Source organism: Anarrhichthys ocellatus, unplaced genomic scaffold, assembly GCF_004355925.1.
Source record: "Anarrhichthys ocellatus isolate YVR2014 unplaced genomic scaffold, GSC_Weel_1.0 scaffold5, whole genome shotgun sequence".
Taxonomy (NCBI): Eukaryota; Metazoa; Chordata; class Actinopteri; order Perciformes; family Anarhichadidae; genus Anarrhichthys; species Anarrhichthys ocellatus.
This window is the reverse complement of record NW_022280035.1, coordinates 12,388,361-12,406,125: the sequence shown is the minus strand read 5'-3', so window position 1 is coordinate 12,406,125 and position 17,765 is coordinate 12,388,361. Positions and strand designations below refer to the sequence as shown.

At 42.0% G+C, this 17,765-nt stretch overlaps 1 protein-coding gene across 3 annotated transcripts; it reads right to left on the bottom strand.

Moving 5' to 3' along the window:
* Window positions 1-442: 442 nt before the first annotated feature.
* On the bottom strand, window positions 443-6,808 carry gpr61 (G protein-coupled receptor 61). Of its 3 annotated transcripts, XM_031844361.1 has the most exons (3): window positions 6,373-6,483; window positions 3,052-4,271; window positions 2,577-2,846 (listed from the first exon to the last, which is right to left on the bottom strand). In XM_031844361.1, exons 2-3 carry the CDS (start codon window positions 4,017-4,019, stop codon window positions 2,654-2,656), a joined length of 1,161 nt encoding a protein of 386 aa, XP_031700221.1. In that variant the 5' UTR covers window positions 4,020-4,271; window positions 6,373-6,483; the 3' UTR covers window positions 2,577-2,653. The 3 variants fall into 3 exon arrangements, with proteins under 3 accessions (XP_031700220.1, XP_031700218.1, XP_031700221.1); XM_031844360.1 differs by lacking the exon at window positions 6,373-6,483 and adding an exon at window positions 6,570-6,808 and having other exon boundaries at window positions 443-4,271; XM_031844358.1 differs by having other exon boundaries at window positions 443-4,271.
* Window positions 6,809-17,765: the final 10,957 nt, after the last annotated feature.

Sequence of the window (17,765 nt, the reverse complement as noted above, 5' to 3'; positions counted from 1 at the left end):
GGCATAAATTCGCACAATCCATGTCTAAATAATCTTGCATTCCTTCCTATTTCTATTATTATCACTAGATTTAAGATTTATATTTTAAATTCTTGGGGGATAATGGCTTTGATTCATCCATCAGTGCACTTATTGAAAAGAGTGAACGTCCCCAGTGTTTTTTTGTTGCACTAAGCATTTTAGTTGGGGTGTAATTACATTATGTAGGGCCTGAAGTTGCGCTCTAAGGTGGTCAGTGTTTTTGGGTGTTAATTATTGAGAATTACTGTGACGTCCATTACGCCCCCTGACAAGCTTCAGCATCCTCCAAAGTCTCTCCTCTTTCATCCTGTTCTTAGTGCTTCACTTCACCTCTGTGACGCTGCACCACCTGCCTGCAACACACACCCTCACACATGCAGCTAGAGGGCAGGAGAGAAAGAGATGATTTGACGGGATCGATCATGTTATAGATGCTGTTGAACTGAAAATGTCTGGTAAGTAAATATGACAACACCCACAATACTCAGGTTAATGTTCTTGCTGTGTCTTTAATCATTTCAACTGATGGGTAACTAATACACAGGGACATCCTAACAAGAAAAACAAACCTTAATAATGAAGAATCCAAACAGCCAACTCAGGTACAAAAAAAGAGAGGAAAGGGAAAATTAAATTAAAATGATTTTTCTTACATTTTTGACTGTGTTGATGATTTACAATGAAGAGGAACTGAAGCTGACAAGGTCCATGAATATTCCCGAAGCTGGGAATATTATCAGCCATTCACCTTCAGAACAGCTTACTTCCCCGTCCGCACAATCAACAGATGGTGGCAGAAATAGAGCTTAAAGCATTTAATCAGATTGGTCGGGGCAATTTTGCTGCTACGGTAACGGAAATCCAGCTGATTGAATGGTGGATTCATTCAACATAAGGGGCTTTGTAATGACCCCGGACTGTGTGAAATATCCCAGAATGTACTACAACATGATGATCAATAACGGTCAATGAGGAAGAGCTCAGATTATCTAAAGAGATTAAACTACCCTTGTTCCTGGATGCTGGTGGTTATTTTGTTGCATAAAATTGAATATCAATAATTCTTATACTAAAGTATTTTTTGAAATTACTAACAAAAATAAAACAAATGCATACATACAGATCAGTAAGGATTACGGAAGGGCATTCTTCATGCACTCACTGTTGTAGTTGATTCAATTTGGGCCTCACAATACTGCACCATCATTGTGACACAACATTTTAAAACAAGATGACGTGACGACCCTATTTGAAAAACAGTCGGCAACAAAGTCATATCACAAGAAAATGAAGAACCCTATGTCTCCTCCTTACAAAGGGGCCTTTTTTATTCTGACTCCCAGCTAAATATGAGCCTTCCCTGTACGCCTTGTGTCTGGTGTCTTGTGATCATACCAACGCTCCGGTATGAGGCAGTCCAAAATAGATAAACACAGCAAGAAAGAGCAAGTATAAAAAGAGACAAAAAACAAGTTCAGTAGGAGATTTGTGCCTTGTAATTTTCTTTGGAACATTTGTCACTGCTCGTGTGACTTGTGCAAACTGTTTGTATTCCACCTGAGATCAGAGAGAGTATCACCAGAGTCTTTCATTATGAGGCCAAAGGCAAAGCTTGCCATGTGTAAGCATTGTCTCACCTGTGTGCTGCTGTGTAGCCACAACAAGCCTGGTTGTTTAGAGCACAAACACAAGCACACCCACACTGCTCCCGTGTTTACCTGTAAACAGCGCAGACATTACGGGTTGACGGGGACTGGTCACGATGTCCGAATCTGTCCACATTCAGCCTTGTGTCAACAAACTGACAGTTTGACTGTGCTGTTAGCCGGTGTTTTTACAAAGCTTAAATCCTTAACACCACAACTGGCATACAAAGCAATCACAATGTTTTTCTTTGAGTGGAAGGGGGTGAAATCACGAGTATACCAATGTGAGATGATTTTGGCGAGGAGGTGATAATCACAAGACTGAGAGCAGATAAACATGATAATGATGCTGATGGAAAATGCTTAAAAATACACTGGTGTGTCAGCCTGTTTATTATAAATACCATCAGCAGCACCAGCTGTGAAATGATCCATTTTAACACAATGAATATTTCAAGACGATTTTAAAAATGGCTCTGAATAATCACTCCTTTCTACTGGGAAAACAGCCACATGTTTGCATTAATTCCTTGGTGTTATGAGGAGATGTGAAAAGTGGAATAAATAGAGAACCTGCTGAATCACTGAGTCAATTGGACTGATTGTCTACGGGCTTCTTCAAGTCTTAAAACACAAAAAGATTGGAAATACAGTATTTTTCATGTAATTGCAGTGATGTGTTCAAAATGAGGAATTAATGAAGAAATGCACATCAAAACTAACAGTTCACTGAGCATTTGTCTCAAAACTTTCTTTTAGTGATTACTACTCTTGTAGTTTTTCATAAACTGTGTTCCCCCTGAAGTTTTGCTTTCCCAGAGTTTCAGCACTTCTTTATGTTAACGTGATGTTAACACATTATAGAAAATATGAATCAAACTAAGTACATTTATTGGATAATAGATGGCAATATCGACGGTACATGAGATGCAGCTACAGCTCTGGTACAGTTTTGCAGCAGTTCTCTGATACATGCAGCTCATTGTTCAGCTGTTGCCGTTGTATGAACTCTGAGGTTTCCTCAACGATCTGCCCTGGGATGTGGAAGTCAGCTGGCGTGTTCTGCTGAACAGCTGATTCCTGATGGCCTTCAGTCTCTGGCTCCTCTGGGCTGGCTCGGCTGTGAGAGTTGCAGGGCTCCAGGTTGCATCCGGTGCCCTGAAGGAACTGCATAAAGTTCTCCTCAATAGAGGCCTCACGGCTGGGCAGCTGCTCTCCTTCGCTGGGCCCAGCCCGCTTGAAGAGGCAAGCCAGGTGGCGGCCCAGCTGCTCGCGGATCTGCCGGTTCAGGCAGCCGTAGAAGAAAGGGTTGGAGGTGAAGCAGAAATAGCCAATCCATGTGACCACATCCTCCAGCTGGGCCAGCGAGGCGGGAGAGGTAGACCTCACAGCCGAGTAGAGATGGAAGGAGAAATATGGCAGCCAGCAGCAGAGGAACTGGCCTCCCACTGCCACCAGCACCACTGCAGCCTTCCCGCCGCTGAAGGTCCTCTGAGGGGTGGTGCGGGCACCAGTCCCACCGAGGCTTGCCGCCATGGTGGAGTGGCTGCTGTTGGACTCGGACCGTTGTCGCGGCGTATCCATCCAAGTGGGAAGGTGTCCGTGCTGCATGGCTGCAACTCGCGCCACCTTGAACATGTTGCAGTAGACCACCAGAATGATCAGCATGGGGCACAGAAAATAGATTAACGTAAAGAAGACCATGAAAAGCAGCCGTGTGATCTTGCCTCCCGTCCAGTGGAGGGAGCAGTGTCTCTGACCGGGAATGAGAACTGAAGGAGTCCCCACAGCCTGGTTCGCCTGGAGCAGCCATCCCAGGAGAGGCAGTACTGACATGACAATGGCTTTAATCCAGATTCCCACCAGAACCATCACCACCACCCCCACCGTCATCTTCACCTCGTGACGCATGGGGTGGACGATGTAGTAGTAGCGCTCCACGTTGATGGCACAGATGGTGAGGATGGCAGCACTAACTAGACACACACTCAAGCAGAGGTAGCTCCGACACAGCGCCTCGTCCACCAGGATTCGGTCTGAGAGCATCCCGAGAGGCATCAACACCAGCGCTGCCAGCAGGTCCACCAGACACAGGTGGAACACGAAGGCAAACTTGCGCAGCTGCGGTGTTTTGGTGATGACAATCATCACGGACAAGTTCCCCACGACTGCTAGCACATCAATGATGAGCATAGCACACAGCGCCAAGGTCTGGTTCAGATCGACCCCACCTCGGATGCTTGCGACCGGCGAGGTCACGTTAGAGATATTCGGGTGCAGTGAGACTGAAGATATGGGGAGGTCGAAGAGAGAAGTGTTCCAGGAGGGGCTCGGTGTGACAGGATGCTCCATGAGAGGATGGGATAAGGAGGAGAGAGTCCGCTGAATTTCACGGGCCCATCACCCATCCTCCCCTGTCATAGGGTGTCACTGAGAAGCTCAGGCGGGGGTGTCTGTTATGGCAGCTGGAGCTGTGCAGGCCCTGAACCCCAGGAGACTTTAGCCTGGAGCTCCGCAGACAATCACAGGAATTTTCACTCAATTCCTTGCAATGTTTAGTGAAGCCGTCCTTCTCTCTCCAATGTGACCTTCAGATGGAAATATCTGAAACAAAAGAGAAAGTCCTGTTTAGAAGTATGCACAAGTGAAGGTTGCGAGTTAGTTTTCTCAACATGCTCATGATGCGTTTCAGTGTATTTCATGAAATGTGAAACTAATAAGATTATCAAATACTAGTTTGAAAGTGTAGGTCCAAAAGATGAAAAACTACGTTCTAAATTGGATATTTTCAACGATAGTATATGACCAAAACATTGATGAAATATAGGATAGCAGGTTGCAATGTAGAAATATGATAACTTGATTGAGTTGTCATCCACAAAAAACACCTAAATCCTTCTTTGTTCAGACGAGAAATACTTTATGGAAACGTTAGAAAACAAACCTAAACACCATCAATCTACAGTCAATACAAGAAATTAAATATTGGTCACTTATACTGAATTAAATGAAAATGGCTTTAAATGTAGTCCTTTGTAAAACATTATTTCTATTGCTGTGATCCTGTGAGTCTCACTGTGAAGCCCCACTTGTAGTCTGGGTCATAATTTACTTTATATTTGACATCTGCATCCTCAGATGTGTGTTTTCAGGGCAGCAGCCGGTGCCTCAGGGAGAAGCTAAAAGCGCAGAGTGGACCACATGTCCCCTTTAACAGAGTCAAGAAGCAAAATGGATGAGTGAATAAAATGCGAAACTCAGCATTACAGAGCTCCCTGCTGTCTGAAGTGATGGGAGGAGAAGATCGATAAACTCTTCTCGTATCATTACAATCATGACGTGAAAAATATAAAATGTTAAACTTCCTTTGGTTTTCTCATTTATGGGAAAATACATTTTGAAAGACTGAATACTCTTCTAAATCAATCTTCTGTAGCTATGTTAAATTATAATCATGGAAATGATGGCAGAGCCCCTTCAGCAGTGAGTGCAAGTGTTGGTGTGGCCAGTAGAGTAGTCGAGAGGCCCTGCGCTGTGTTTACTGTCATAACCTCACCTGGAAACAACCCCACACACTGTAAAAGCCGTGGAACGAGCACTAAGGCTTTGGTACATTTCCATATGCTGCACACCTGCATGTGCAAGTTTTCCATTTCACCAGTGTGACAGGCTTCATCCCTGCAAGGCGCATGTTGTTATTCCTGCACACGTACGCACATTTGTGCAAGTCACCTGAAAGACGTAGGCGTACGTAGGTGGCCTTTGCTGAATTGGTCAAAGGGTCACAGTGACCTTCAGCCCAATAAACTAACCAATAAACAACATCTCAGCTGTGACGTAGCAGCATCTGAGGAGCAGCCCTCTTGAGATTCTTAGTTTAATCAGCATTGATTGTTTTACTGCTCTCTGGTGTCCGGGGGTCACTTAAGTGCTCTGAGGACCACCAAAATTAAAATTCTTGCTGCAAAGAACCTGATCACCACAAATGTTCTAGTCTCTCAAAGAGCCTTTTATTACACAAAAATCTCTTCAAAAAGCATCCAAGATGGAGAAATGTGCCTGTTACCCGTTCAAAAGTTGTTGTTTTAAAGTTGATTTTATCAAGTCGAAACTAAAGAGAACTATTTAAATATTAAAGAGTGAAAAAAGGGACTAAGTGGCTCTAATGCAGCACATCCTCCTTTTAAATATAATCAAATCAATGAAATGAGTAAAATTTAGAGTCAAACTCTGAAGCTCTAAACAAAGTCACACAAAGCTAGAATTTAAGGTTGCAGCAGAATCTCTGAAACTGCCGACTGGAAACCATATGACCCGATAATGTGCACATGACACGGTGTTTACTGCGAGGAGAAAACTAGCCTGTTGTTCAAGTGTCCCTTCCAGTACAAAGCACTTTCACTCCTCAGCAGCAACATGCAAGTGACAACCAGGAGTTTAAATGAAATGTGGTCCTTTTACATGGACACACAAAGAGGATGTGATATGATGAAATAATATAACACCGTCTCTAGTATTGCCCCCTTGAGTCAGATGTGACTCTTTCTTGCATCCTAACTTCCATACATTGAAACATACACACACACAAACACACACACACACACACACACACACACACACACACACACACACACATCTCTCCTCACACCCTGCTAAAAGGGCAGGTATGTGTGGAGATGTGTGTGAAGATACGTTGGTGACATACCTCAGTCTGGAGAGGGCTGCTTCCTCCTGTGCAGGTTCACAGTCTACTGAAGGACTGCCGACCTGTTTCGCTTTCTCTCCTCCACACACACACAGCAAACCCACACTGACACACCACACACACACACGTCACAGAGGGAGAGAGAGAGAGAGAGAGAGAGAGAGAGAGAGAGAGGCGCTCCTGTGTCTCCTCCTCACCTGGCCCCTTTCATCTCGTCATCACCTCCCACCCAACCAAGCTGACCGGCCCCCTCCCCATCCCTTCAAACACACGCCCCCCTCCCATCAGCTCTCTTCTAGCCAGGTCTTCGATTCAGGTGGGAGAGCACGAGCAGAACGGAGAGATGGTACCGGAAAAAAAAAGAGGAGAGGTCTCTCTGTATTCCAGCCTGTGATGCAAAAGATTGGACATACACACTTTCATACACACATGTGCTGTCTCCAGCACGCGCACAGGGCAACTGCAGAGCCGTGCAGAGCAGACAGGCAGGCGGCGGGTGGGCAGGCTGGCAGCACCCAGCCTCCCTGCACTCCACTGGGTCTTAGTGCCTTACTGTCTCTGGGATGGCTTTGCTTTTCAACCTTTTCAACTAATCTCACGGCAGGTCTCACCAGGTCCCTCTAATAGGAGCAGAAGTTGTTAACAATAAGGACAGAAAACCCCCGTTATACTCTGGATCAGCATTTCCCTGATTCTTTGTCTCCGTATGCTCAGCTCGTCAGCTCGCCGAGATCTCCCTCCATGCACAATCCAGCAAAAGCCCTCTCACGAGGCTGGATTATTGATTCACAGAGGAAAAGAATCCCAGTGGTTAATATTAATGAGCTGAGATTAACATTTACAAAATCCCGGCACACACAACATACATATTACACTTTCTGAACTATGTACTGCCCTGAGGAATGACTTTGTTTTCCCACTGGACTGTGAGATGTAGGATTCAGGGCATTGAGCAATTCAGATGTTGAGCTCAACAATAGCTTGACTCAGCTATACAGTTGTGTGAAAAAGTGTTTGCCCCCTTCCTGATTTCTTATTTTTTTGCATGTTTGTCACACTTAAATGTTTCAGATCATCAAACAAATTTAAATATTAGACAAAGATAACACAAGTAAACACAAAATGCTTTTAAAGCATTTAAATGAAGGTTTTTATTATTAAGGGGGAAAAAAATCCAAACCTACATGGCCCTGTGTGAAAAAGTGATTGCCCCCTAAACCTAATAACTGTTTGGGCCACCCTTAGCAGCAACAACTGCAATCAAGCGTTTGTGATAACTGGCAATGAGTCTTTTACAGCGCTGTAGAGGAATTTTGGCCCACTCATCTTTGCAGAATTGTTGTAATTCAGCCACATTGGAGGGTTTTCGAGCATGAACCGCCTTTTTAAGGTCATGCCACAGCATCTCAATCGGATTCAGGTCGGGACTTTGACTAGGCCACTCCAAAGTCTTCATTTTGTTTTTCTTAAGCCATTCAGAGGTGGACTTGCTGGTGTGTTTTGGATCATTGTCCTGCTGCAGAACCCAAGTGCGCTTCAGCTTGAGGTCACGAACAGATGGCCGGACATTCTCCTTCAGGATTTTTTGGTAGACAGCAGAATTCATGGTTCCATTTACCACAGCAAGTCTTCCAGGTCCTGAAGCAGCAAAACAGCCCCAGACCATCACACTACCACCAACATATTTTACTGTTGGTATGATGTTCCTTTTCTGAAATGCCGTGTTACTTTTACGCCAGATGTAATGGGACATACACCTTCCAAAAAGTTCAACTTTTGTCTCGTCAGTCCACAGAGTATTTTCCCAAAAGTCTTGGGGATCATCAAGATGTTTTCTGGCAAAACTGAGACGAGCCTTTATGTTCTTTTTGCTCAGCAGTGGTTTTCGTCTTGGAACTCTGCCATGCAGGCCATTTTTGCCCAGTCTCTTTCTTATGGTGGAGTCATGAACACTGACCTTAATTGAGGCAAGTGAGGCCTGCAGTTCTTTGGATGTTGTTCTGGGGTCATTTGTGACCTCTTGGATGAGTCGTCGCTGCGCTCTTGGGGTAATTTTGGTCAGCCGGCCACTCCTGGGAAGGTTCACCACTGTTCCATGTTTTCGCCATTTGTGGATAATGGCTCTCACTGTGCTGGAGTCCCAAAGCTTTAGAAATGGCTTTGTAACCTTTTCCAGACTGATAGATCTCAATTACTTTGTTTCTCATTTGTTCCTGAATTTCTTTGGATCGCAGCATGATGTCTAGCTTTTGAGGATCTTTTGGTCTACCTCACTTTGTCAGGCAGGTCCTATTTAAGTGATTTCTTGATTGAGAACAGGTGTGGCAGTAATCAGGCCTGGGTGTGGCTAGAGAAATTGAACTCGGCTTTCCAAAGATGTGATAAACCACAGTTAATTTATGTTTTAACATGGGGGGGCAATCACTTTTTCACACAGGGCCATGTAGGTTTGGATTTTTTTTTCCCCTTAATAATAAAAACCTTCATTTAAAAACTGCATTTTGTGTTTACTTGTGTTATCTTTGTCTAATATTTAAATTTGTTTGATGATCTGAAACATTTAAGTGTGACAGACATGCAAAAAAATAAGAAATCAGGAAGGGGGCAAACACTTTTTCACACAACTGTACATATATATATATATATATATATATATATATATATATATAGACACATATTAGTATTCAGTTTGTTATTATTTAATCAGGTAGACTCATCAAGATCAAGAGAACAAACACACTTGACAGTCAGACAACCAGCACACAGGAAATAACAAATGTAATGTCAGACAACCAACAGAAAAGCCTAAAAACAATGACAAGAGAGCTGAAACAATTAGTTGATTAACTGATTTAATGATTGACTGAAACTTGATCAGAATCATTACAGTTTTTTAATCAAGCCAAAGTAGCTACATATTATTTTGCATTGAACATATTTGAGTTTTGGACTGTTGGACAAAACAAGAAGGAACGTGTCTTTGGTCTTAAAGAACTTGTTTTTTTGGAAAGATAATTGATCTATGATAGAAATAAGTGTTGAAGTTGGAGCCTGTGATAGCAGTCATAAAAACATAATGGCAGACAGGTTGGCCCTTTGTTGCTGCCTCTGGCTCATGTCCTCTGTAGCTTTCTCTGTGAATCATACTTTTAGTAATCGTGCCAAATGAGATGATTTATTAACAATGTGCTTTGGACACAAGAATTAACCTTTTGATGTATGGAGGTGGCTGTTGTATCTGTCAACTATACTATATCTGTACTTTACTGTGTATATCCCCTTTAGTTATCCAACCTACAGTGTATGGGCTTTATTTTTAGGTTTTCTTGTCTCAATTGAAGCCCTGAAAATTGCTATTTCCTCCCTCAGGATTTGCATGAATGGACCGTCCCACACAACATATGTGACATCTCTCTTTCATTCAGCGTATTTCCTGAGGGATTCATTCATCAGTGGAAGTGCAGCTGCACAAACGCTGATTTGTTTATGAGTCGTATTGCTTTTCATTACTGATAAATCAATTGGTAAATTGAACACATTTTCAGTTATTGATCCAAGTGCTGAGTTACTGTTCAACAAAGGTTATCTGCCATGAACCTGCAGCTGCTGTTTTCGGGTGGATCATTTGAAGATCACACGTTGTGCTGCTGCTGAGATGCTACGGTCGCTCATACGACCTGTAGGAAAAATTAGATATTAATTTTATTATATTAAAACCTTAAGAGTGTTTATGTGTAATGATCAGGGATGTGATGATACCACAGGCGTTTTGAAGAAGGAAATTGAGTATAGAGGAGTCTTTGTTTGTGTTTGTTAATGTTCTACTTTTCGAGTTCTATGTATCCTGTGTTTGTGTTTGTGTGTGTGTGTGTCCTGTGACTGCGCTCGTGTCTGAGGTGTTGAATAATGACAAAAATAGCAGATACTTGCTCATGCCAGGAGCACCAATCAGGGGAGGGAAATGCATTGGTTTCCATGGCAACCCCCCCCCCCCCCCCTCTTTCTCTTTCCCCTTCCCCCTCCAATCCAACAACAGCAGATAAGAAAAGAAGAAGAGTGTATCAACCTCAGAGCACAAATACACACTCTCTCATACACACTAGATGCATTACAAGCCATCGGGAGGAGAGTTCTGTGTTTTGCCACCATGTTGGATCGCTGATTATTCTCAGCCTCCTTTTTCCCTTTTTAACTGAACACAGGTGGGCTGATTCATGCTCAATTACAGCTGCTGATCTATTATTGTTGTCCTTTGTGATCTCAGATCTCACCAGTAGGGGGAGCTCTCACATTTAACAAGTAACTGTAACACCTGAAATCCCAGAGAATATTGCTTGTTATATAGGGCACATCAACACTTAAGTAACTGACTAATGCTCACAGAGCACGCCATTGAATAACATTTACTTATTTATATGGTCGCGTCTTCATCCATTAAATGTATGTTTCACACTGAAGTGTTTGGCCTCATTCGAGCTCACACACAGCAGACAAAAGCTCTGGAACAGTTCATCAGTTTTACAAACTCACTGTTCGTGCAAGAGGAGATCATGTTTGGGCTGATATCAAACCCCCAATGGATAACTTGATCTATAAAAATCATTTTGCATTATTTAATTTGAATTGCTTCACTCAGAGCTTCATTTCCCCCATGACCTACATACCAACAACTGAGGGTGCACATTATTTTAAAAGCAGTAGTGCCACCTATTTTAAATGTCTACTTTATCTATTTTTATATAAACATCGTACATCGTCCTCTGTGAAGACCAGTAGTCAATACATTTATAAAACATGCAGGAAGTCAGTATCTGACCACATCTTTGCTCAAGTTTCATCCTCCCACGGTACCCAAGAGAACAACATCCACCTGGAGGGTCACATCAGACCCTGATTACTAACACCCCATCATGCACCGCAGGAGATGAGGGAGGGCGCTCTTACTTATCTGAGCTGACAAAACCCTCGAAGCAACATTGTGTATCCTCACATATTTCAGCTAAACTGCTAATCACACGTAATGCTAAATTGTAAAGTGGAGCTGCAAGGAAAAAGCAGTGATCCAAAATAGATCTCAGGGTTTGTTTAGTCTGTTTAAATCTACAGAGATGGAGAGAAAGAGTGTCACCAAATGACGATCTACATGCTCCACTAATTCCTTTTGAGTTATTAGAGCAGGTCTTAAAATATTTCATCCTGGTTTTAAACATCTATTCTGCAGCGCTGAGGAAACAACACCGGACCATTTCAGACACATTAAATACCCAACAACATATTTTATTTAATGAAATACATATTTTACAGCAAATATATGAGTTTGATAAATACACTGCATGACTGAAATCTACTTTTTAGTAGCTCACTTTAACCATTAAGATCATAGGAATATTTAGGGATAGCTTGCTGGGAGTCCTGGGACAGACAGAGAAAACACTAATGGTGACGGTAACCGATTTGTGCCGTTAGATGTCCCACACTACTGCATTGGAGTCCAAATAGACTGTTGGCTCCAGGTTGGCACTGTCATCCTCTGCACACACTGAGTCACTGATGAGTGTCGACGCTCCAGGCCGCTCTGTCTGTCTGGGGACGCATAAGAACACTGAACCTCAAAAAACGAGTCAAGACTGTTTTACAAATTAAATAAAATTGAGGATGATATGGCATCTTGCAGGCATTTAAGTTCCACATCCTGAATATCATTTTCTTATCATTGTGTTTTTTCTTTTTCAGCATGCTTCAGACTTGTGATTCAAGTAAACTTTGTCACTTTATTACAGGCTGGAAAAATACAACGCACTGCCACAAGCCCACAGATGCTCGATGACTCTTTTCAGTGTCACACTTTTTATTGTGAGAACGTCATGACTCCCCTCCGAGTTACTCGTTTTTATTCACTTACCGACTGTGACTAGTTTCGTGTCATTGGACGGATTCATTTGTTAGTTTCTGTTTATTGCAAAAATGTGTCTTTCCCATGGAACTTTATGCTATATGGCTATTTTTTTGGGACATTGTGATAATCTGGCTTGCCATGAATAAGAACATTCAGTTGCATGTTTAGCATCAAGCTGGTGGTCGGTGAGGTGAGATGTCTGTGGTTGAGTCACAAATGGCCTTCAGGGGCTTTGCTGCGTTACACTGCGGCAAGACACGATCTTCATCTGTCAGAAGGACACACAGCTCAGAACCACACAAGTGGACTTGGTGGACCACAAATACAGGACGGGACACGATGACATGAACTGTACAATATAATTAAATCTAATATATCAAACCTGGCACAAGAACCCCTTTTGTTTCTGTTAAACTTGTAAAACAAAGTATAAAAACATCAAGTTGTTGATTTGCAGGGGGTTATGTGCTGGACTAGGTCTTGGCGGGCACAGTTAGTCCAGCATATTACCCCCTTAAAACGTAATTTAGTTTGTTTTTGCACAGATTAAACAAATGAGATAGAGTATAAGAGTATTTCAAAAGTATTGAACAATTCCTTTATAGGAATATAATTGTTACTGTTAATTCTTCTCGCAGTAACAAAACCTCTTGTGAGATTAAATCTCACATATGGCTCGAAATACAAACAGCAAACTCAAAGGATGTCCCACAACCGCAGTGTAGTTTTCATAGAAACCAATCGGTGCAGTCAGTCAGTTGATTAATGGCTGTATCATCAAGCAGAACCAAGCCCGAGGCCTTCACCCCCCCCTCCCCTCTTAAGGTTACCCATCACACATCACAGGTCTCTTCTCCACTCATAACGACGGCTTTCTTTGCATTTATATTCTGGACCCTCTTTCACCTCCTCACTCACATCAGGAAGCTTGAACTCAGCAGTATTTGAAGGAACATCAATATCCACCATCAATTTGAGCACTAAGTGCATTTACTGTCAGTGAGCATCTGCACAGTTGAGCCCAGATGTATCTTCACTTAGCCCACCTTTCAGTTTTTGCTTTATCCATTTTGACATTATGGGAATGGGTGTAATCTCTAACTTTTTATTTTTCATAAGAGGATTATGTTCGCTTTCTCTCTTCAGAGAAAATGTGTAGTTATATAACAAATGAGATCGTTCTTTTAAAAAAAGTCTCTTTATTTCTAAGATTATTTTATCATGTGTGCTGTAAACTGTTACATGTAAATCCAACATTATTTAACACTGTGATGGTCCATTTCAGTTTGCCAACTCGTGAAACAGTTTTTCATGTGAATACAGAATACGTACAGACTCATAGTTGATGCCACAGTTGACCTTGTCTCTCCCCGCAGGTAAACATCAAGATGCAGAGATTGGAGAGTGACAAACATGGGGTCTTAGCCTCAGAGTCTACAGGTCGATGCAGGGGTGGAAGACAGATTATTATGACATTAGCAGTGAAACAAGAGTATGAGTCTACATCCATGCTAGCAGCTCTGTGAGGCTGTACTTGGGCACAGCGGTTCTTTGATCTGAACACTAATGTCTGATAATTAGCGTTTAGCTCAAATGTTTAGCAGGTAGATATAATGTTTATGTTTGCCAACTTACTTTAGCATGTTAGCATGCTAACATTTGCTGATTTACAAAGAGAAGGCATAAGGCAATACAATTATCAAAGCGCAAATTGTGAAGAATGTAGATGTCATTAATTTTGCTAGTATTTCTTTTTTTAAACAAAAAACTATTAAAAATGTGACCTGATGAATGCAGTAGATGAAAAGGGGGGACCAAAGTCTGTTCAAGTTCATGGTTTTCCATCCAATAGTGGTCGAGATATTTCAATCTGGACCAATGAGGTGGACCGACCGACCAGCTGACATTTCCATCCCGAAAGCAACGCTGCTAACAAAAGAAGAGAAAAATTATTTAAAACGTTTTCACTACGCTTCCTTTCATACGTCTGTGAGACAAAAATTACACTATTTCACTCTCAGTGTCACATTTTTACTTGTTTTGAAGAAAAGTAAAGCGTGACTTCAAGGAATACTTCACCCTTGAATCACTTACCCAGTTTCACCTTGAATTCTTGAAGAAAACGTTTTGCATTTAACAACAAATATATCAAAACATCCATTTACAAACTGTCACATAGCACATGCAGTATAATCCAAGTCTCATTTATCCAGTCGAATGCTCAATATAGGCCTATTTACCAAGCACATACATTTTCACTGAGACGGGATAAAACAGTCAGGCAGGCAGTCTTACGTGTTCATATGCGGAAGTGTTTTTTCTGTTGTTAAACGTGGCCCCCATCTACTTCCATTAATCAAGCCTTTTCTACACTTTTTTTGATTCCTTGTTCACTGTGGAGGCATACGAGGAAAAACTAAGATCGTAAAACATTCCTTTGATGATATGTTGAAATAAAATGTTATATGGCAATATATTTCCATGCGAGGTAGTTAAATGACTTCAGTTTTACAATCGCTTAAATGCCAAAGAGTGATGAGAGAACTAAAGCGTGATTGTGTGTCAATATCACACTGGCTCACTGCACAACCTATTCTCTCTGGTTTGACGGGTGAAGAAAAAGCATTACTCACTATAACTGTCCCAATACACATTAGGTGACAGAAATAGTCATGACATACATATTCATGAGAACATTACAAATGCCACAGGTCTGCTAAAGTGAAACATTGACGCAACAACTTTCCATGTCTTTAGCACAGTTTGTGAGCTTTTCGCTCATTGGTGCTGCTGATGGTTGTTTTTTTTTTTACAGTAGCTTTTTTACTCTCAGCTCTCATCTTTTCTCTCCACCGCCATCTTGCTCACATCTTCTGTGCTCATTAGAGCCAGAGAGCTGAGTCCTGCAGGCGGGATGTTGTGAAATCCAGACAGATGCTGCACAGTTAATAATCCAAGCCAGCTGTCAGCCTTCATGAAGGGTGAGAAACTGGAAATCAGCCAAGCAGCCTTCAGGCTTGTCCAGCACTCAGACACAGTGGCTCAACAAACTAAAACACATGCACAACTCTACATAGCCTACTGTTTTTCTTTATCTGCCCACTGCAAAATACAAAAACACAGGGAAAAAGCTGTCGTTCGCAGTTCAGCTGCTCTTTTATGCTACACAGTCCTGATTATGTTTTTGACACAAATGCTCTTCCTCAGGGGAAAAAAAAGTCTGCGCTTTTTTTGTCACTTTTTTTGTTTATTGCACCTGATCAATTACATTATGTCTTCTCTGTCAAATGTGATGACTGAGCTTTGATATACAGTATATGTTTTTATGTGAGATCAATTATTAATGCTGTAATATTTTAAAAACTAATAATTTATCTTCATCAAAACAAAAGTGATAGATGATTATTTGTAATTGGCAGCTGTATTATAGTCAATATATTTTCTAAATAACAAGCCTTTCAAATGTGATTCAAGCTTAAGCACAAATCACAAAATAATGCTACAATATTACAGAATTCAGGGACCGGAAAATAAACATTGTGCATGTGCAGATTTGTGTGTTCATTAAAAGGCAGATTAGAGAATAGGACAAATCTTTTACAATGCAGGATTTCTATTTTTGACAACATAAGCAAACTAAGGGATTTGTCTTTCTGTGTTTACAGTCGAATCAGATGAAATAAGTGGAAATCCATTAACGAGGTTACGAAGAGGATACTTGAGTGCTCAAGGGCACCATATCTTTTACGAATCACTATGCTTTGGCTGTGTGTTTGTGTAAGAGGGAGAGTTTTATTTGCACTTGTCACGGAGCACACAGCTCTGTGGTAATGACACCAGAAACAGGATGGAATTGTAATAATGACCCTGCATTAAACCTCTACTTCCCAGAAACGGTCCTCACACCACAGAGAGCAGAGGGCTGTGATTAATAGAGGCAACAGCAAGAGAAGTAGAGCCTTTTAAATCCCTTAAAGCTCGCCACAGGGCTGTTCTGAAGATTATTACAGGCTGACACTGTCATGAAACAAATCTGTTTAATTTACAGGAGCACGCTCTCTCTCTCTCTCTCTCTCAGAGAGAGAGAGAGAGAGAGAGATCCCAGAACACCGGGCCTTTTGTCTTGATTGTGGTTTTGGTTGCAAGGACACCCCTGGACCCTGGATAGCCATTACCATGACACAGACACCAAATCTGGTGTTGCCAGGTTTGTAGTAGCAGTGTAGCCGATGGCTCTAAAGGCCAAAGCAAAAAAAGGTATTTAGAGAAGTGAAACTAGCAATAACACACTGTAAAAATATTCTGAAAAAAGTCCTGTATTCAAATAAGAGTTAAAACAGCTATAATCAATAATCAATTTAAAATAATCAATATTTCTAAACTAATTATGGATCTAATGACTACATGTAATGTGAAGGTGTCGCTCTCATGGGCAAAGCCAGAGATGATTTGCAGGGTGTAATTCTTTGTCTCATTTGTGGTCTGATCAACATTAAATCCATCAAAGGCAGTGCCCCATGCCATATCGCTATTTTCCAAGCTACTGTATCTTATATCAGGTAGCTTTTGTCCTTCCCGAATTGGGTGTGTTGTCTACTCTCAGCCCCTAACCCACTTTTTTGCATTTTATTTATTAAAATTGTGCAGTGGGTGGACTTAGGCTCCATTTCATTTCGCTGCTTCAGTCTCAGCGTCCTGGTATTGTGCAACAATTTCAGCCTGTTGAAACTGAACTGTGCACCGCTGGGGGAGTGCTGCACTGTCACAGTGAGCTCTTTCATCCCTGATGCTCATTCGCATGCTGTTTCTCTGGACCTGCTGAGTGAGTGTCAGTGTCTTGGCTGGAAGATTGGCACATGTGAGAGCACCCAAGGGCGAAACTGAATAATAGATGCATCCTCCAGCACCAAAGTAACTGACTCATTCACTCCCTCATCATACAGTGTCATCAGCATCAGCAGTCATTATATAATGACTGCAAAGGCCAGTTTCAGCTTAACAGGGTCCCTCTGTCAGTCTGTCGGCTGCTGCTGCTGAATTGGCTTTTTGGGCCAACTTCCCACTAGTGCATCATGGGATTGGACAAACCACATGCCGGAAGGATAGAGCTATGAATGAGGTTAGATTAGATAGATAGGGGAAAGTTCAAAACATAAAATCCTCTTATTCGCAATTGAGTCACTGCTGTGCATTCATGCCTGAGGGGCGTGTCTTATGCAATCAGGGCAGTCAGGTTTTTGTTTTGTCTGGCGCAGTGAAGGCCAGAGTTCAGGGGGAATGAGAGGAGGTATCAGATAACAGTCGACCAGCTAATGATGGGAATGGAGAAGGTGGGCGCTTGAGTGTTTTGACAATGATGACTAAATTTAGAATTAGCAAAGAGCATCGACATGTCTATTAATCGAAGAGGAAGTACACAAGTGAGTTTTCTGGTAAGCAGACACACACAGACACACACACACACACACACACACACACACACACACACACACACACA